General features: G+C 43.1%; 1 protein-coding gene across 1 annotated transcript in view; it reads left to right on the forward strand.

Annotated features, from left to right (window-relative positions):
• Positions 1-21443, forward strand: part of Stxbp6 (syntaxin binding protein 6) — a 215166-nt gene extending 193723 nt beyond the window's left edge. The window contains exons 5-6 of the mRNA XM_005343814.2: positions 12870-13027; positions 18227-21443. Of these exons, the coding sequence (XP_005343871.1) occupies positions 12870-13027; positions 18227-18250 (182 nt within the window). The 3' untranslated portion in view covers positions 18251-21443. The remainder of the gene's footprint in view (positions 1-12869; positions 13028-18226) is intronic.
• The last annotated feature ends 848 nt before the right edge of the window (positions 21444-22291 follow it).

Genomic DNA, 22291 nt, shown 5'->3' on the forward strand with positions numbered 1-22291 from the left:
CAAGGAGGGGTATGTAAGGGGATTTGGAAGGAGGAAAGGTGTAGAAGGAGCTGCGGGCTGCATTCCTGCCCCCCCTCCCCCGGCTTCTGGCCACCGGCTAGCTTTATACCCGAAATAATTACACGGAAACTGTATCTTTTAAACACTGCCTGGCCCATTATATCTAGCCTCTGCCCGGCTAACTCTCATATCTTGCTTAGCCCATATTTAGTAATCTGTATAGCACCAGTCTTACAGGGAAAGACTCAGCATGTCTGACCTGGCGATTTGCTTCATTGCGTCTGCCCCTGGAGAGGAGCGGCATGGTGTCTGCCTCATTTCCTCTTCCTCCCAGCATTCTGTTCTGTTTACTCCACCCACCTATGTTCTAACCTATCAAGCCAAGCAGTTTCTTTATTAATTAACCAATGAAATCAACAGATTAATATATGACACTCCCACATCAGAAAGAGAAGAGTGAAATGATGTGAATAAATTATAATCTCAAAAATAAATGAAAAAACAAGAAGAAACAGTCTGACTTTGGAATATCCACTGTCACTCTGGTTAGCAGTTATATTTTATCATTAAATTTATTGTCAGCCCTTCACTGTAATAGTTTCTACTCTTCCTGAAACACGTTGGCTTTCTATATTTGCTGTATTTTTCCATTGCTATTCACACAAATTCAGACTAATACACGTTGTCTTTCTTTGTTTTCTACAGCTGTGATAAAAACCATGACCAAAAGCAATTTAGTGAGGAAAGGACTTATTTCACCATATAGCTTGTAGTCCTTCATTGAAGGAAATCAGGGAAGGAACACAGGAACTGAGGCAGAAGCCTCGAAGGGATGTTGCTTATGGGTTTGCGCAGCCTACTTTCTTATACAACCCAACACTGCTTGCCTAGGGTGGTACCACCAATGAACTGGCCCCTCCCACATCTATCATTATCCAAAGAATGCCCTACAAAGTCTTGCCTACAGACTATCTCTGTAGAAGGTGTTTTTCTCAATTGAGGTTCCTTTTCCCATATAAATCTAGCTTTGTGTCAAGTTAAAAACCAACCAGGATAAATATTCTTCTCTACAGAGAAATAGTTAAAGGAATGAAATAACCAAATATTAAATTATCTGTTGCTAAATAAAATGAATCAAATAAATGAAGTATCCAGTTTTATTTTGTATAAGCATCATTAGTATATATTTCATATGAACTCTTTGTCTTATTAGCATTAAAATGTTATGGAGATTTTTAGATAAAGCTAGTATAATTATATCATTGCTATAACTTTTATTACTGTTGGAATTCTAAATATCACAGCTTGCCTAGAGGAATCCACATTAAACTAGCTTTTTATTTCAGTACTACCCCTTCCATTGGAAAGCATTCTCAATGTCTGGCAATAAGATGCTTCAGAAGTATCTGAGTGTTTCTTGCCCCAACTCACAGAATCTGCTTTTCAAAGAACTTCCCTTTCTCCTAGCATAAAACTAATAGACACCAAAACCCTACTACCAACTGCATTTGAAGATGGACTGATGCTGCCAAAAATCACCTGAGTGCTCTACTGCTAAGGTTAGGAACAAAGATGGACACGGTTTTTCTTGTTATCTTTTTATTCACTTTGCTTTTCATTCAAGACACATTTACTACATGTGTTTCTCTATAGTAACACACTATAACAACTTAATAACTGGAAAAAATAGTGGGGCAATCGATAAAGTCCAGAGAACCACGACAGGCTGCAAGTAAGTAGCCTGAAACTAGATCAAGAGACGGGCCTTCCTTGTTGACTCTGTCATATCATGAGTGTGGGCCAGCACATTATAGAAACAAGAAGTTGCCTGACCCACATTGTTTGTGAAGAAACAAGGTACTGGAGTCTTAAAAACCAGTGGGAGGGAAGTCATGCAGGATGCTGTCTGTGGTTGTTTAATAGGGCCAGAACAGCATCTAAGGTTCCATAGTAACTGGAAGTAAGTGGAGAGCTAAGTGCTCTTCTGAGGTATAATGTCCCAAACTTAGGTGGAATGATGGAGGTTACAATAAAAGATATTGGCCTGAACAACCTTGTGAATCCAGGCAGAATGGTACAGTTAGAGGAAGAAGACAAAAAATAAACCACTAAGTTAATGCTATGATATGCGATTCACATAGGACTGGTTATGTGTGGTTATGTGTGGTAGGTAAATTGCAGAATATGTAGTGAGCAATTTGCTAGGTATATATTGCCTTTACTTCTTATAATAGACCCTGGGAAACAGGTACTTTCATTCCCTTTCTACTGATAAGAAATTATAACCTCAGAGTAACTTATCTGAGATCACAGATGGCAATTTAGCAGAGCCAGAATCAAGCCCAGGTGTTTTGGCTTTATTTTTCTAACAAGAAAAAGAACAATGTGAGTGGTAGAAATTAAAAAAAAAGTTATTCTAGAAGCAAAACAAAAGAATGACCAGTCAACGAATTTGTTACCCAGTGGCCAGGTCACTGGTAAGTCTGAGAGAAGAACCTTCGTATGTTGGGGACAGGGAGTTCTATGCATATGTAAGGACTTGCACGAATCTATGCACATGTGTAGCAACCAAAGGAGAACAAGGTGTCCTGCCTTATTTCTTTTACTCTCTGCCATATTTCTTTCAGACAGGCTCCCTCCCCGAACCCAGAGCTAACCATTTCTCAGCTAGGTTGTCTGTCCAGCAAGCCCCAGTGATCTTTCTGTGTCTGCCTTCATCCCCAACTCTGGTGTTAAAGGGGTGTGCAGCCACACTTGGGGTTTTGTGTGTATGTCAGGGCCCAAACTCAGGTTCTCATGTTTGAATACCAAGTGCCCTTACCTACTGAGCATCTTCCCACACCTGAGAGAAGAATCATCATATAGTCAGTCAGAAGGATCACACTGAGTGTTCCAAATGTTGAGGAAAATTCAAGAGAGAGAACCACAGAAGGCTGGCCACAATGGTGGGGATGTGAAGTGAGAGATGAGCTGAGGTCGGAAACCTAGCAGAAAGATTTTCATGCCAGGTTATTTTGTTAATACTGATGGTTGACTATCTGCAGCATACACCACTTGTACCTCGTACTTGGAGATAGCTTCCTCCATACATTCTTGGGGGATAGGTACCATCCTGACCTCATGATAGAGTCACTGAACTGAGGCACAGAGGGAAAGGTAACTTGTTCGGTGTTGCATGGCTAGGATGTAGCAAACTGTACACGTTGAACTGAATTTGCTTTATAGCCTACAGCATTAGGTAAAGGTATTTCATATTATGTGCTCTTGATATTGTAGTTCGTAAAATAAAAGCCACTACCTTACTCCTCTATTAAGATCAAAGACCTGCATGGCATAACTTGATCCTCACCAGACTTAACAAAAGAGACAAAAAGCATAATCCGTTTTTCTTGTTGAGAGTCTCTTAAGCTTTTAAACCTCAAAACAAGTGTGGTCATATGGGGCACTTGTGAAGTGTCACCCTTTTGAGAGCCTGACCCTCTAAACTGAACCAACAGATGTGGGCTTGCACTCACTGTTCTCATACACCATAGCTCATATGAACAAATCCCTAGGAACCAAGACTTAATTTTTGATAAAGGTGTTGATTTGATAAAAGTAAGTGTTGAAAGGGACATGAATAAAATCCTAAATGTTTTGTCATTGAGCATGCTGGAATTGAATTATGAAGTCATATTTACCTATGAGATAAGAAGAGAAGTAGAGAGCAGAGGCTTTTTCCCCTAGTCCTAAGGGTTTCGCTGAACTACCTTGACATAGCCAACAGGGGACATGCATTTAGTAGAACGGGCCAGTTTCTTCTTTACTAACTCCATCAAAAGATCCCAGGGTCTCTTGCAAGTAGGCTTTGAAATTTATGGGTTTACAAAGTATTCCTGGATTTGGAGTCCATTTTTCTGAGTCATCCAGCTCCAGGCAACTTGCAAGTTTCATGGTCCCTGAAATTAGCCACCAAACTGAAACAAAAGATAATTCCAGAACTGCCACTCAGTGTGCTATATCTGTTTTACTGCCTCTATAAAGCAAGGCCTTTGAATATAATTACATGACTTGTCTGTCCGTTACTAAATTGATGGCGACAGCCCAGATTCACAGCCTCTTCCCTTTAACTTAGGAGTGAGTCTTGTTCCTTGCAGCGCTTTCCAGCACGAGTTCTGCTTCAGCACACTGTCCAGGAGGATCCCACAAGCAACTCTGTGTGAGAAATTGCACGCCATACTTTCCCCCCATGCTTACCTCATTTAAATGTGTGGCTTGCATAATGAAGGGTTATCTAAAATTCGGCAAGAAAGATCCTGATTAGATTGTATTTTATAGCTATTTTGACATGTCATTTTGCTTTCTTTGTGCCACATATTTTATAGCATAATTCTTTATTGATTCTTTGGGAATCTCACATCATGCACCCCAGTCCCTCTTGCCTCCTCACTCTGGTATCCCCCCTGCACCACCACAGCCTCCCTCCTCTGAAGGAAACCCACCCATGTAATTAAAAACAAGCCAACAAACAAAAAAGCATCTTGCTCTTCCGTCTTTCCCTTCTCTCCAGCACCCTGGCATTAGGAACTGCAGTGTGTCACACATCATACCATTTGTCTAATCAGCCCCACCCGCAAATGTTCATTGCATTGAATCCTTGGTCTGGTTCAAGGCCTCGGGCACACCACCATCACTGGACCTTCACCGAAATGCCTCTCGAATATCCTGCTGGTACCCTAAATCATGGAGATCCTGCAGCTGTCCTTCCACAGACACAACCCCTTCACACACTCCAGTGGGTCATAAATGGGGAAGATGTTAGGGTAGACTAACCTAATGCCCAGGATGTGGGTCTGGGTGATTCTAGGGCACTGGGACCAGCCCTTCCCTTCTAGGATAGCTGCCCCTGCCCCAGATGAACACTGCAGCAGGAGAGCTGCCTCTGCCCCTCGTGAGAGAGAGCTGATACCACCCATTACCACAGATATGAGATAGCTGGACCAGAAGGCATGGGCCTATGAGAGCTGTTTATTTTTCTTAGTCCAAAGAACTACATTGGGAAACACAGAATGAAGAGGTTTGGAGTTAGTACAAAGGCTGTTCTTGGCTACTCCCTATTTCTGGAACTGTAAGATCAGGGTCAGAATGTCTTCTTTTGAACAGTGACCCCTCACCAAGGTACTTCTTGCCTTGTAGACATTCATAAATGAGAGCTGTTCGACGATTGGCTCACATTCATACTGCATCTGGCCCCAGCATGGGTGAATACTCTTTCTTTTAGAAAGGCTTGATATAAGCACCGTTTTTAAAAGATGTTGTATATATGGTCATCAACACGAAAATACAGGTAAAACTTGCCCTTTAGAAGAACCTTCATCTTAAAGAGGGCACTCAGGGCTTCCAACACTGGCATGCACTGATGTGGTGTTATTTGGTTAGCCCATATAATGTACAAAGACCTTGTTATTGCTCTGAACCTTACTTAATTGATGGAGTCTGTGAATTAGGAATCAACTTATTTTTCTGGGTAGGTCTTTGCATCTCATTACTCATTTCATATAGATAATAACTAACCTCTTTGGCATTTAAATTATATTCACTTCTAAGATGTTGAATGCAGGTCACATGGCTAAGTCTGACTTAAAGTACTAGGGGCCTGAAGGACCAGTGAGGGGCAGGAGGGGAACTTCTCATCACAGGAAAAGGACAATGTAAGTAGAAGTGAGCACTTTCAGTAGCGGGCAAGAATCCAAGTCTCCGGGAAACTTTGTTTTGCTAGAGGTAGACTGGAAGTAGAAAAGAAGGAAAGAGAAGCATTGGAGATTAATCCCACATATTAATGTCCATTTAAAGCAGTGCGTATGCTACTAAACCAAGCCAGACTTAATTGTTCCTTAAACCTTACTCGCAGAAGTGGTTTTGTTAAGAGAGTTAATCTCCTAGGTGAAAATTGAATAGAAGCCATTTAATCTACTTGGGGAACAAATTATTAGCGAACAGTTTTAGCATGCTTATGAGAGTATTAATTTTTTGGTATACTAACGGATTTATTAAAATAAATCTTCCTGCCAATTTCTGTGAGGTGTTTTGCTTTTTTGTTTGTTTGTTTGTTTTCATTTTGGAGAACCCAAATAGTTCAAACAAAGCAAAACTATTTTTAAAAAGTCTGGCTAGAACAAAGGCCTGGTGGCTAAAAGTTCTTACAGCTTTTTCAGATGATCCTAGTTAAGGTCTCAGCACCTGTATCAGGTAGCTCAGAACTGCTTATAACTCCAGATTTGCAGGATCTGATGCCCTCTTCTGGCCTCCATTTGAAATTGCAGTCACTTGACACAGATACACACACACACATACACACACACACACACAATAATAATAATACAATTTAAAACTTTTTAAGAACTTGTTTCCTTAGGTGAACATATTTGTTTTCTCATCTAGATGAACATAATTTATCTATCATTTATTTCTAGATGATTTTCTTCATTTCCATAAAAATATACATAATGCATATTTTAAATATATATGTATTATATATATATATAGATGAAGTAGCTATTGAGGTTTTTCAATTACCTCTTTAATCAATATAATATTAAAAATTTTAGCCAACAGCATGTAGGCTGAGGTCTACAGTCATCCAGTTAATTCCTGTTGGTGTCTGAGCTATTGGTATGATTTATGTACTTCTAAAAACTCTGTCCTCTCAATTGTCTTCATTTATCACTTTCTGTGTGCTTTCCTCGCTCTCCATTCCCCTTCCTTGTTCTCTCTCCTAACTTGGTTCTAATGGTGACTGAATACAATGATGAGTCTTCATCTCATGCTCCTCTCCCACAGTTCTTTAAATCACTTAACACAAAGGGAGCTGACATGTCTTTGTTTGAAGGTGACATCAAGTGGAACTGATGGGAAGACCACATCAGTGAAGCCAAACCGGTCTCCCTGTGCCCTCCAGAGTCTGTAATTCAAATGGCGGTTGACTCTATTTGGTGTGGTTGACAGCTTCTTCTCAGACGGCTTGAATAAATTTGGGTATTAATATGCTTCCTGTCTATTTAGAAAGAATTATGATTCTTGCTGTCTCGGGAGATTGCTTCATTTCCAGATTTAACAGCACATGCCTTGACTTAATGGATGTGTGTTCATCTCCCCCTAAGCGAGATGCTGAGCTACACATAGATACTTAAGAATCATCTTTCATTAGTTACGAAACATTTATCCCAGGTTAAGGGGGAAAAGATGGGAAAATGTAATTTTGCTATTTTCTAAAACTTCTCTGGAAGGCATATGTGGCCTTCCTTAGGGTGGGGTGACGCACCTGCACTGACTGCTACAGCTCCTTTGTCTCTATCATAATGTCCTCTGTAGCAGCCAAATGAGGTGGATGGCAGAAACCACATTTTGAATGTAAAGAAACCGAACACCAGATAAGTAACATCAGGGTGACTACCAATTGCATCAGTTCAACAGTGCCTGCTGCCAGTAATTCTGAGTGTTTAATAAGAGCAATTTCCGCATATACTAAAAGCCTCAGAGAGTTTATGCCATTTGAGCCGCCAGCTTCTTTGGTAATAATTATAAGATAAGTGAGTAATTTTAAAAAGGGAAAGAGTAAAGACTTGGCCTCTGTGTGAGGAGCACGAGGATGGTAAAGAGCACAGTGTAGCCAGCTGTCGAGAATGCCGTCTTTGCTTGTGTTGGGGTAATGGTAGCATGAGAGTCTACATGCAACCCCTAGACTTCTGTTGGGTGCGATAAGATGGACAGATACTGGAGTCATTCACAGATCAGGAACGCTACAGAAAATAATATAGGTTCAGGTGCAGACATATTGGATTTGAGGTAATTTGGGGGCATTCATTTGGAGTCCAGTAAGAAAGTACATGGGTCCAAGCTCAGAGAGCTACCTTATGAATGATGAAGATTTGGGCCCTTGAAACTGAACTGCATAATATTGCCACAGGGAGAGGCCAGAGCCCTAAAATTAGTAAAAGTAAGGGTTCCAGAAAAAAGGAAGTCAAGTGAGCCAATCTAAGTCAAAAGAGAAACATCATTACAGATGTAGGGAATGGTCAACAGAGTGAAGGAGGATGCTCAAGAAATCGATGATCCAGCTAAACGTTGTGCATAAGAGGCTGAAAACATGAAGTATGAGAAGAGGTTGACTTGGTTTAGGTACCATGGTTACACTTGGTTAAGCACCCTAGAAGGACATAGTGAGCCCAATCGGAGAGAGGAGTTCCCCAGGCCCTTCCAATGCGGGCAGCCTTGAAACTGGGAGAGGTCATTTCAACTGAAAGAGATTTTTTCAGATTCATTCTTATTCCTGAAAATAACCGAAGGTGGATTTCCTATTGGCAGTGGTCATCAATGTCACCTGTAAACAAGGAGTGCTTCATTTGGTTCCATTTTAGTTACACAATGTGTTTCCTTCTACAGCAGCTGTAAGAAACTGGATGTGGCATTACCTAACGTCATGTACAAGATTCATCCCAAGAAAATCCTGACATAGAAGCAATGTGGCTTATGCATAGGAGATTCAGTCCAAATTCATAGGTGTATGTACCTTAGGAAGTGATATGGTTCTATTATAACTGGGAAAACATGGTGATTATATGTCCTTTGAATTTCACTGCAGTTACTCCCAGAGTCCCTTCAATTAGTAATACAATTGTTCTTAACCAGATGTGTTAGTGACTTTTCTCATTGCTGTGACAAAATGACTGGCCAAAGCAAACTAAGGAAGAGGTTTTCTGGTTCAGATGTGAAGAACAATCTTTACTAGCAGGAAAGAAGTGGCTAGGACGGCAACACTAGCTATACCATGCGGAGCATGAGGCAGATGGTCATGCTGCATCTACAGTCAGAAAGGAGAGATGGATGCTGATGATCTAACCACTTTCATCTTACTCGGCCCTGGACCCCAGCCCAGGCATAGTATCATCTACATTCACATCTCTCTGAAAACACCCTCATAGACACAACCAGAGTCTATCTCTTACAACACTAAATTCTGTCAGCAAACTTAGAATTAAGATTAACCATCACAGGGACACCATTTGTCAACTTGCCCTCCAAACACACCTCTTAATGTCTTATCCCATAGATTTATGGCCATCTCATAGTAAAAATGTAATCATTCCATCTTAAAATATCCCCATAGTCTTAAAACATTAAAACCGTTAAAAGTTCATAGTGATCTGTGGCAGAGGTGGCACACACCTTTAATCCCAGCACTAGGAGGCAGAGGCAGACTCCGTGAGTTCAAGGCCAACCTAGTCCACAAAGAGACCAGGAAACCAAGGCGACATGGAAACCCTGCCTCAAAAAATAAAATAATAAAACACAATAAAAAGGTCCATAAGAGTCAGTCCTGGAAATATCAGACTGAGTAGGAAAAACACCAAATTCTGCCACTGATTCTCTGACTTCTGGGGTTCATGGTATCACATGGTCTCCCACAACCTTTGGTAACCACTTCTCTCTGGTTCTGCCGCTGAAGCACATACAGTCTCTCTTGGTCTGGTTCCACTCTGTGCCTGCAACTTTCCGAGACTGACATCCCATAATCCTGGCATCTTTTGGGGTGTCAAGTGTGATGTGTACTTCATCCTTACAGATTGACACAATGGCCTCATGTCCTTAGAGGGAATCCAACCATGCCACACATTGCCTGGCCTCTGTGGCATTCTGGAGCCTATGATCCTGGAAGTCTTACATTTTGAAGACCAGCATCATATTGGCAAAAATGCCAAGGTAATAGTCTGGCCCCTTATACCACAGCTGTAGTTTCCTCTGTGCACGTTAGCAACTGAACCCAGAAGAGCACTTTTCTGGAGCCTAGTTTCTAGCAGGGAATTCATCAAGGACGTTCTCAGTCCAGTTGCTCTCCTTCTAGATGAATTTTTATTTTTACAAGCTGCATCAGGATGACTCCTTTAAACTCTCATAATGGCTTTCTAGGGCCTCTCTTGCCACAAATCCACTGTTTCATATTTCTCCCACAATTCAGTCGTTAGACTTATCACAGCAATGGTTCCTCTTCTGCATTCCAACTTCCTCTATTAGTTATGTGTGTGTGCACGCACACGCGTGCTGGTGAGCATGTACACACGCATGTGCATGCTTGCATGCGTGTAGACCAGAGGTCAACCTTGGGTGTCCTCCTTGTATCGCTCTCCACTCTGTTTCATTTTGGTTTGAAATTTATTTTTACTCATGAGCATATGTTTGTCTGTGTGTGTGCCCCATGTGTGTGCAGACATCCGCGGATGCAAAAGATCCCTCGATCTAGATTAGCAGGCCTTTGAACACTACCTGATGTCAGTGCTGGCAACCAAACATGGTTTCTCTAGAAGGGCAGTGAGTGCTCTTAACCAATCAGCTATCTTTCCAACTCCTCTACTTTATTTATTGTGACTGGGTATTTCATCAGGATCGGATACTTCTGATTTGGCTAGACTAGCTGTCCAGAGAGTTCCAGGGACCCACTAGTCCTGTGGCATGCGACACCACATCTGGTATTTTTACAAAAGTTCTGAGGATCAAACTCAGGTCCTCTTGCTCGTGCAGCAAGCACACTGCTGATTGAACTGTCTCCGTAGCCTTGTGTTCTTCACTGCTGTAGTTATACAATAAGAAGCAACTTAAGGGAAAGGGGATATTTTCTTTCTTCATAGTTTAAGAGTATAGGCCATCATGGCAGGGAAGATAGGGAAGAATGGGTGGGTGCAGTGGGAGTGTGAGGCAGTTGGTCACAAAACTTCCACAGTCAGAAAGCAGAAATGCTGGTATTCCACTTGTATCCCCCTTTTAAATTCTGTCTGGGGTCTGACCCTGTAGGACGGTGCTGCCCACTCTTGGGGTAAGTCTCATTTTCTAGTTCAGCCTCTTTGGAAATGCTTCCACAGACATCCCCAGAAATGTGTCTTCTGAGTGACTCCCAACTTGTCAAGATGACAATCAATATAAGCATTCACACCGAGACTTACAGATTCCTGCCGCATCTTTTCTCAATCCTCTTGTTGCGAATCTGTGGTACAGATTAGGAAGGCTTTCACTCTCTCCTCCATCTTCCTAGTCCATCCTGCTGGCTGGCCTCTTCCTTCTTTGTGTCACTTGGCTTGCCTTGTAACATTAGCAGTAATTATTTACTAAGAAAAACGCTTTTAGGGCAGAAGCAGTCTGGAATCATCCCAGGAAATAACCTACCAAAACACACACCTGCCAAAGCTTATACCTGCTCACACCTGCACCTGTATGCCAATCTGCGCACATTTCCGTCATAGGATTACTACATCATGTCTGTGGGAAAGGATAGGGCCATCCACACACAGAGGCCCCTCGGTAATAACCATGTCACTTTCTGGTGTGATGACCATATGCAAGCTTTTCCGTTTGTCCAGTCTGCTGCCTCAGAATTTTGGACAAATGAAGTGATCTTGGTAAATGCTTTTATGCTTGTGAAATCCTGTGTTAATAACTGGGATACAGACTGCCACTGTAGTCATGGGTAGCGTATGAAAGCATACTGAAACCAAGATTTCTTCTCTTAAGTTGTACTGAAGTCCCCAACTTTCCCCTGTGCTCAATACCATCTCCCTAGTTCTGTGCTCACGGTCTGCATATATAATAGGTATCTAGAATGTGTGTGTGTGTGTGTGTGTGTGTGTGTGTGTGTGTGTGTGTGTGTGTGTGTAGAGGGGGGAATGTGATGCTGGCTACAACTGGTAATGTTAGTTAACCCTAATCCCCTCTTCTTAAGTGGGTATTAAATCCTTGAAAACTAGAAAGTGGCTCCTTCAGTGCTGCCTCTGGACCAGGCATTCTTTGCCTGAGATTCTTTCCCACAAGCTGCAAAGTGTTCCCACAAAGGAGAAATTAGGAAGCCTCTGTAGCCAAAACTAGTGAAAATTACATTTCTACGTTTCTATTAAAAAGCTATTTGTGGCTAGAAGCATCCAGTAAAATGATGTAATCAACTTATTCAAAGACATAAAGCTATTGTATAAAATGCCATTAAATATCTTCCATTCGATGTTAACAAGACAGAGGTATAATTTTTCCTGAGGTTGTCATTTGGCAATGTGCTTGTCCCCCATGGCTAATGGACCTGCAAGTCCTTCACCAAGTTGTACTACCTGTCTTGGCAAGTTGGAGTATCAAGGATGCATGACCTTTTGTGATGCCATTGGCTTCTACTTTCTCTGGTGTCATTCCTGAATTTGCAAATGCCAGATTTCTTCATTTGCCAGTTTCTGAAATGGTTTCCTACCTGCTCATAGCATACAGTGCTGCAGGTGTTTGTCATAATCTAGAACTCACACAAGGAAGCCCAAACATCACTGCCATAGCACAGGCCTGGAGGTTGGAAGCCATGATATCACCTTAGCCACACGCTGGGGAGTGTGGCTTACTGGCTAGGTAAAGGGATAACATAAAGAGGAAGGGATATAGAACATTATATCTAGGAAATCCCTATGGCCCAAATTTTACTGTGATTATTGAACTTAAGCTTCAAGTCAAAACAAACTGTGAAGCTGAGATACAGCCAGTGGGGAAGGTTTTGCCTTGCATTCACAAGGCCCTGAGTTCTGTCCTTAGGCCTGGAAGATGACAAACAAAAACCCTCCCACAGGCTTTATTGGGCATGGAATCCCATCACTTGGAGGACAGAGGCAGAAAGATGAACTCCCAGGCTAGCCTAAACTACAGAGTGAGATACTTGTCTCAAAAAATAAATAAGGCGCTGAGGTGGCTGAGCAGGTAAGGCCCTTGCTACCAAATTAACTGAGTTCAGCTACTGGGACTTTGGCCTTTCCATAGTGTGGGAATCTGTCACTGTGGCTTAGACAAGCCAACTCTTGACACTCCTGCAATTTTTCCAGGAAACAGCATCCTCCATTCAGCGGCTGACAGTGTGACCAGTGCAGTACAGAAGGCAAGCCAGGCCTTGAATGAGCGTGGGGAGCGGTTAGGCCGAGCCGAGGAGAAGACAGAGGACATGAAGAACAGTGCCCAGCAGTTTGCAGAAACCGCACACAAGGTGAGCCAGCGGAGAGGGTGCCCATGCTGGGTTATAAGAGGTCATAGTGACGAGAAACTTCCTACAGCAAGAGAGAAAATCAGGTCCCATTTGATTCCATGATTACTAGAGTCTAGCCTTTTTCTCCTTGTGCCTGGCTTTTGTGGTCACCATCTTGTTTCTAATATCTTCATCTCGTTCTGTGACCTTTGCTTTTGGGTATTTCAGGCAACAGGGAAAATCTTTAATTACTGTCCCAAAAATCAGGATCCAAGTCAGGTCACAGGAAGAGAGAGAAATGGGATCAGGACTCAGGATATAGCCCTGTCCTTGGCCACGATCGAAAAAACAGTGGGGCCCTTAGTCTTCTTGGGTGTCTTTCCCAGTCTGCCCCTTTCTTATTCTGTATCTGTCACTGTGTGTTGTTAGATCTTCAACAGACGAAAAGCAAGCCCTGGCCTCAAGGCTGGTTTCCACTCTGGAAGTGGCTGGGTGTTGATTCAAGACCTATAGTCTGGATCTCTAATTCTGAGCACAGGTGGCACCAAGATTATCCACTGGCCCTGACCTCTGAGGATGGTACCTCTCATATAACTGAAAACGTAGCACGCATGTTCATCCTTTTGCTGAGAACCGCCTCTTAGAAAAGCACAGGACTGTGTACTGGCAGCTCCTATCTAAGGCAATCATAAATGGAAGGAAAGAGGAGACCCACTGCTCAGGCGATAAGGGAGATTTATTACCATGCTTGTACTTCATATCAAAGAGTGGTTCATCTCTAGCTGGTGATTTGAATTTAAGTTTCCGGAAACCATTTCTACTGGTGACATATTGGCCTGTCAGGCTCATGATTAGGGCCTTCAGATAGTTTTGAGCTGATCTTTGAGGGAGAATAATTCAATTTGCCTCAACGGAATATGCAGCTTCTGCTGAGGAAATGGGAATGGAGAACCAAGAAGCAAAGGGAAAGATATATTCCACTGGGGCAGAAGTTGCCTCTCCAGGCCTCACACAGGAGACTGGCTCCTGCTGGGTGTTTATGCTGCCTTTCCTGCATGGTCCCCTTTACACATAACTGCCTAAGTGTCCCAGTGACACTGTCTCTGCAACAGTGGTGTCTTAGAGCCCTTCGTGCACTGCCTCTGAAGCCCAGGCAGAGCTCCTTGAAGGAGAACTAGCCAAGTCTGTTTGAGAAAGTAGACGGACACGCTGGAATCAGGACCTCACACCTGTGAGCTGTTCCAGAAGGAGGAAACTCTGGCGCGTGTTTCCCCAAGGCTTTCTAGTACAGAGGAAATGATGGCATGGAAATGTGACAGTCCCCAGATGCTCCAATAAGAAAACAACTCCAGTTATTTGAGTGGGAGATGGACAGTAGAATCCTGGAGGGAAACTCCTCGTGTTGAGGTGGGGAAGAGAAAGCCAAAGGAATCCCAACGTCTGCAAAGGCGGGGTTGTCCAGGCGATTATCTCTCCTGCCTTCCCACAGAATTGAGCAATCAATGGTGCACGGATAAGGCTCTGCTAAAACAGTTCTGGCTAATGATTAAATCATGAACCAGGTTACCAAGGAAGCTGGGAAAGTATTCTTCCTGATGTGGGGTAGACAATACCTGGATGTCATCCACATCGGCATCCCTCTCAGGAGGGGCTGTACAAACACCCAAGTTCTTGGCCGCTGCAACTGTTTCCCTGACACCGTGGCCAAGTTTGCTGGATGGTTGGGAAATGACATGGTATAGTAGTTAGCATCCTACGTTTGAGCCCAGCACTGTCATTTACCATCTGGGTGACCTTGGACAAGGGCTAAATTTCTCAAAGCCCGTGTTTTCTCATCAGTAAAGCAGAGGCAACTAATTAAAAACAGCACCTACCTCCTTGGGTGCTGAGATGAGCATGCTCATAAATCTAAATTGTTTATGATTTATTTCAATAGACATAACTTCTGCCGAGCCTGTCCCATTTGGTCACATAATGAGCTCAGTAATGAGGCTGGAGAATTATTACAGATGACTGAGAAACTTTAAAACAGCAACATTAAAAAAAACGGAATACAGATGAAAATTGTGTGATTAAAATCAAAAGGGTAAGGCAGCAGGCAGTATCTGGTATCTGAGCCGAGAGCAGTCCTTACAGCAGCCTATGAGACCAGAAGTTGATGAGACTTCAATCAAATGCAAGGGGGTCTCCAGCTTTGTCAATGAAGGACAGGTGCCTGGTCTCAATGAAGAAGGCTTAGGCAAGAGAAGTTAGCGTTTTAATTGGCTGCCCCTCTGGAAGGTGTTCCCGGGGGAGAAGAGACACTGTAGAGTTCCTGAGAGAACGTGTGTAAGGGAGCGTAAGACAGTGTCAGAGCTAGGCTTGCGGATTTCTAAAATGGGAAAATGCACTCATGAGCCACTAGCCTCGGCTGCATTCCTAGTGAGGAGGCTGACCTCTTTAGATAAAGTGTGGCTGCTTTCCCACTGGCAAGAACTGCTGGTTTGTCCCCATTGGTATAGGCTTACCATGAAGATGCCATTTCACTGGCCAAGCGCCAACCAGGCCTGCTGCTGCTGGGAAGAGGGTTCAGAGGAGGAGCCAGGCCTTCTACCCTCCCCTGCCCCGAGACACGTGTGGCCTGTTGACTCATGAAGAGTGGGGTATGTTTACAGGAGGAGGACACAGTGCACATGGCAGAGAACAGTCATCCCAGGTGACAGTTCCTCTGGGGACTACCAGCGTCCAGTGGAAAGTGTGGCCTGTCTCTCTAGAGTACAGTAGGAAAGAAGCTTTGGTCTTCTAGTTTTTTCCAGGACCCCTGCAATGACCCAGGTGCAAGAGTAGACAGTCACTTTTATACAACTAAATCCTCAAATTGTGTAGGTGCTGGTCCTCTCTAAAGCAGAGAGGGACAAGATCCTTCTCTCTTGTCCCGACACCCTCCTCACCCCAGCTCTGGTTGGCCTGTCTTGAGGAAGTGTGATTCCTTCCTAAACTGTGGATTTGGCACAGGTCCAGTCATCAGGAAAGAACAGCTCATGAGAGACGCCGCTCTGCTCACTTTCCCCTGCCCCCAAAAGCTCAAGGTTGCAGCAGCGTTTTCCAGGTTTTGACAGCCCACCATGGGTGTGAATCAGCAGGCAAGAACATTGCCCACAGTTGGCACCCTCAAATGCCATTTCTCACAGAAAAGAGCACTTGTCTGGCTTTTCTGTACCAGCCCACGTTTGTCGGGGAAGGACTGGCAACAGGCATTATAGTCTTTAGGAAGGGGAAATGTCAGTCTCTCTCCATTGTCTTCCATTGCAGTTTCTCCAGGCCAGAAGGATTCTTTAAAATTATCGTTCTGTAAAATAGGTTACAAATCATGAAAAGGGGTTTCTGTGAGGCACTCAGTATAGAAACCAGGAGGAAGCTGTAAATGAGGAACTCCAGCACCTGAGTTCACCTGGCGCCGTTTTACAGGCATGAGAAACAGTGAGAAGGCAAGGTATTCTTGACTTTGGAGCTCAGCGTCTCCCAGCAAAGTTGTGTAGTTCAGTTTACTAATTTTGTCTAGTCCTACTGATCTTTCTGCCTTAATTCTAAGGCTCTTCATTCCCAGAGACTTAAGGAAGCCAGAGAATCGGTACTTCTTACCCAAATACCTATTATGAGTCTGTTCAGGCTACTTAAACAAACAAACAAACAAACAACAAACTGGTAGTTGCTAAACAGTAAATTTCTCACAGAGAAGACTGAGATCAAGATGCTTGATTCCATCCTGCGAGGGTCTGCTTCCTGATCCTCTTCAAGAATGTCCTATCATAGTGAAAGCGGAGTCTCTAGTTTATCCTGAGACCTCTGCATCCTGATCCAGCCTCCTCCCAAGCTCACCTCCTAATACCCTCTCCTGGCAGTTAGATTTCAGCACATGGCTTTTAGGAAGGCACAAATATTTAGACCACAATGAGACCTAAGTAGCAGATTGTTCTATCCAATTGCCTTTCTGCAGAGTACAGGTGGCCATGGCCCAGGGCCTGGTCTGAGCAGCAGTCCAGTCATCCTGATGAGGAGTGACTGTGTGAACTGGCACAAGCCTGTTAGTGGGGAGTTAGGAGCTCGATAAATACCACGACAGTAGCCTTGATCAAATATTTATGGTTCGTATTCATTACGCACAACACTTAACAGCTCTGTGTTTATTTGATGGACTTTGTTGCTAAATAATGCATGAAAACTGGAGGCAGAACAAAAACGCAGGCCTGACAGTAAGGGACCCAGAATGTGACTGAGGACTGGGATAGGTCTGAGGCGGGGCCCTACCAGTATCATTTCCCTGTGTTGTTGACTAAATAATGTCAAGAATTATTAGGCAACACCACAGTTGTTGGAAGCAACAACAATAACAACAAAAAAGCTTTAGCACTCAATATAGAAGAATGGGTGTACACAGAACTCACAAATTCTGCATCTGCCAGCTGACTAAACATTACTGCAGCCAGCAGAAGTTCTGAGGAAGTCTTCACTGGCTGTGCCATACGGAGTACCAAGGCTTTCAGCTGAGGTTCTCCTACCACAGAATACCAGGATAGCGTCCAGCCATCTTCTGTCACATGCAGCAACATTGATACTATTTTCCCAGTGGAACTCCGGGTTCTAACCTCTCTCTGTCAGCCACCAAGAAGATGACACTGTGACTGCCCCAGGCTTTCCTAGAAAGATGGATTATTGACGTATTTCAGGATGAGGCCAAGCACCACTAATTAGAAGCTAAGGTCTATTCTTCATCCCTACTCAATAATACAATTTAATTGCCTGGAGCTTTGGGCCTGGTTGAAAATTCAGTATGCATATTATAGAGATGATTTTAGTTTGTCTCTTAGCATGCTGTTGAGCTTTCACACTTAAACATTAACATCTCAAGAGTGTTGCCTCCTGACATAACCAGTGACCTAGGCACCCCACCTGTCCCTAGGGTGAGTCCCTTGTCCTCCCTGGGATCTTGTTTCCATTGTTCCTGCAGTGGGATGAAAGAACACTGCATAGCATCCTCCACCAGCAGACACATAAACCAGCAAGGCTGACAAAGTGCAATCTCCGGCGCACATCTGTCAGGATCCAGGGTGGAATGGTGGCCACCACCACACATAGAGTCCAGTGACGCGTCTCATCCTGGATGTGGGAGGGAGAGGCAGGGAGAGCTCCCTGTTGATAAGGTCTCATCTGTTCTCATCCTTTCTCACTCTCTCTCCTTAGCTTGCCATGAAGCACAAGTGTTGAGAAGCTGCCTCTCCTGGTGAACCTCTAGAGAAAATGGAAGAGTTTGCTCAGCCGTGATTACAAGAATTCCAGACTGCTGCTTCTTTCTTTTTGTTGTTGTTGTTCTTTTGTCTGTTTATTTGTTTTCTCCAGTATCTGGACATTGAGTGGTTTGGCTTTTCATCTTCAGATGTTAATATGGATGAAAATGTGTTGTGTTCATACATTTCACTATCTTGCTAAGAAACGCTGCAATAGCATCAACTTCATCTTTATTTTTCCATTTAGTGTGTGTGTGCGTGCGCGTGTATGTGTGTATTTTCCTTTTGAAGGAAATTTTTTTGTAGTTTGAATATAAAATTCAGACTAAATGATAAACCAGGTCTAAACTAGCAAAAAAAAAATTTTTTTTTCTTTTCACCCTTGGAAACTAAGCAAGAAAACAGTTGAATATGCTGGCATCAGATGATGGTCCTAGGTAAAATTAAAAGTCAAGCAGTGGATTCACTTACATTCCTGGCTCTCTTCATCTGAAGAGCAAAATTAAAATTCAGTATCCTGGGATTTAAGTCTGTGCTGCAGAAAACACGCTTATCAGGAAGAGGAGCGGCATTGGGTTTGCTCTTCATTGCATCTTATCAAACACGCTTATCAGGAAGAGGAGCGGCATTGGGTTTGCTCTTCATTGCAACTTCATCTTTTTGCATGAGCCATCACTAGCATTCACAAAACAAGTCGGAACCACAAATAGAAATCTACTTTCTGGGCTGAAGCATAAACATTTCCTCTCCTTCTTTTCCAGTCTGATTAGTAGGAATTTTCACACGAAGGGTAAAAATTTGGGTGCACAGACCTTTACGAAAAACCCCACTTTAAAAGCTCCATGTCTTATGGATGTTTCTCTCTTTTGTCATTCTCTCAAATTATAGTAGCTGACTTGGGGGGGTGGTTATATTTCTACAAAAAAAAAAAAACAATGTATCTAGGCTCAGTGAGGTAGCACAGTAGATGAGATGTTTATACCATAAACCTGGTGACTGGATGCCACAGAGTTGACCTCTGACATCCATACATGTGTCGTGACACACCTTATAAAACACATACACAAAGACAATAATAATAATAAATAAATAACTTGTCTAGATAAAAGTCTGTGTAAATCATAATGTGAAAAGATGCTACTTTTTTCTCTCCTTTTGCAAAGTTATGCCCAACGTGAGAGGTACTCTCACAGCAGCCTTCGGAAAGGACCCCAAATTTCTTGGTATCTGGGTTTTGGAGGTTTGGATATTGGTTTTGTGTTTGGTTTATTTTGTGTCGTTTAACATGTGCTTCGTGCCAGATTGCATATGTGTCCATTTGAATCTGCCTGTTCTGGTCCAGACAGCATGGCTATCAGCCTTTGTGTTGCTGTCAGAATGAACAGAATCTCTTCCGTACCTTTGGATTCGATGTTGCTCAGGATTTACTGCACATAGACTGTGGACGTTCTGTATTCTGGAGGATTAAAAACTAAATATATATATAAAAAAACAATCTGTGCTTGTTCCTCATAAAGCAATGAGGCAAGCAACACATGTCAGACACTCACTGCAATGCATGGAGTTTTCAGCTGCCTGGGTCTTAGGGCCCGTTCGTTCTTTTGTATCCACCTGTTTGTGTGTGATGTAGCCTCTGAGGCAGCAGCATACGATGATTTTAGGTTACTAATGTGATTTAAATAGTGTAAGTTCTGCTAATAACACATCCCAGGGAAAGAGCACATGGTTCATGGAATGTCACAGGTATGAGGTCAGGGGGATGGAATTTGCGACAAATTAATCTTCTCGGGCAGATAGTCCAGTTGAAGAACATACTGGAAAAATGTCTACTGTGGTCTAGGAATGTTTACTATACCTTATACTTTTCTTTAGGTGTCTTAACATTCTAAAGCCGGGAACATGCAATCCACTGACTACTGGAACTATCTGATTTCTAAAACGATAAAAATAAAAAGCCCCAACATATCACTCCAGATAGGTTTCATCTGCAGACTTTAGCTCAGAAAACACACATACTCATCTTCCAAAACTGGATTCTCGTTTCAGAGAGTTAGCGTACATAGTTGAGAGAGGTGGTCTTACTTTTCCCACACCACTCAAGAACAAAACTCGTGGTCTGCTTTGGGGCAGCTGATTCAGAAGGGGCAGAGGGTGGGCCATATGCATACTGTGAAAGCTGAATCTTCCTCCTCAGCCTAATTCTTTTCTCTTCGTGTAAGTGCCCTTCCCTGCCCTCCTTCCGTTCTTCCTGTGGATCACGCTAGGCCCAAGTCTTGTTAGAAACAGCCTGAACTGGAAGAGAAGCTCACCGGGAGTTACGTTAGCTGCCTCTACTGATCAGTCAGCATCCAGGCCTTCACCATGGTCTTCACCTGCTTGTCCTCCACCAGAGGCGGGTCTGTCACAGCTGTTGCTGCCCCTCTTCAACTGTCAGCCGTCCAGCCTCATGTGGAGAAGCCCCCGACAGCACATGTGAAATTCTCGCTACCCTTTCGTAGCAGGTGCTGCAATAGCAAAACTATCAGTCTTACCCACTGAAATTTGTTCAAGGGACTCCTGTCATCTGGGCCCAACCCATTTGGTTGAGCTTGCTGGAAGATTTACAGTGCTTATTAGATTTCTGCTTTTCACAGTGAATATGGAAATGCAGTCTTTCTCTGAAGGACTTTGGACATCACACTGACGACGCATAGAGAAAAGGAGCTGTCCAGTGTTTCCCCTTCCTCCTGGAGTGCAGCGGTTGAGTTCTTCACTGGAGTGGTCAGATCTCTATGTACAGGAGCTATGCAGTTATTCAGGTTGATGTTTCATCTTAAAGAATGTATTTGTAAAATGTAACAAGATCAGTAGTTCACTTTTTTTAAGGTCCGATAAAAGTAAGCTTACTTGTTAGACTTAAAATTGTAGTGAAATCTGTCTTATCCCATTGTGAGTAGAAAAAGGTTATGCATTTCTGTAGAAACATTTACAGAGTTCCCTAGATAAAAGAAACTAGTTGAGATAGGTTTCACCCCTAACTTTCAGAATTGTGATGCTGTTAACGTGTGTTCTTGGTTCCTCAGAAATTCTCTCTGACATTGAGCCCCCTTTGCATTTCATTCGGATACAAGTAACAGCTGTTCTGTTGGTTCGCAATTACAGCTACTCGAATTTTGTCATTAAATATTTTAACTCTGATGAAAGTTTATTCTCTCAGTTATTTGGGAAACCTGTGAAACCCCACCGAGCAGGTGAGCATCATCATCCCTGCCATGCTGGTGGGGAAGCCTGCGTGCCTGCAGGAGATCTAAGCACTGAGAACAGCATGATGGTGGTGGCATTATGGGAAAGCTTGAAGTGTAGAAGATGAAGGAGCTAAGCTCAGATGGAAGAGCGTGCCCGGTATTCAGCGAGAGAGGGGTCTTGTGTCCATCTTTGTGAATGAAGCAGTTAGGCTCATCACTGCATGCCCTCATGCTGATATCAGTAATATGTGCTCAGTTTAACAGTTTCTCTCAGTGTGCTCCATGACTCAACAGACCACTTCCCTGCTCCGTCAGATGGTAAGGTAGACTAGATCAGATCGTGTCCACTTGCACACTTATTTCTGTGGCAAAGCAAATGTCACTCCATTGGTTTTCAAGGGAAGTGGCCTGCGTAACTTTGTCAGCAAAATGGCCATTTCTGGCAGGCACACACAGGAAGGGATGTAGACTCAGAGACTGTGCTCTCCACTGCTCCATGAAGAATCAGTGGTGGAAGAGTTTGGTTAAATGAGAACTTCGAGTTAAGATAATGGTGCACCTAAAGACACTTTCTTTTGTGAACAACATTACAGCTTACCTGGTTGACCTTAGAAGATTATTATATTGTTAAAATTGTTTTATTTGTTCTCAGTTATACCAACTGATAACAACTCAAATTCACCAACTCAAATTTTGAGAAAATTAATACGATAAATTGATAAGGACTTTAATTAATTGGCAATCTTCCCTCTGTTACCACCAGGAATGTGCTTTTAAAAAGTGTGTGTGTGTGTGTG

The sequence above is a fragment of the Microtus ochrogaster genome, chromosome 1, assembly GCF_000317375.1.
Source record: "Microtus ochrogaster isolate Prairie Vole_2 chromosome 1, MicOch1.0, whole genome shotgun sequence".
Lineage (NCBI taxonomy): Eukaryota > Metazoa > Chordata > Mammalia > Rodentia > Cricetidae > Microtus > Microtus ochrogaster.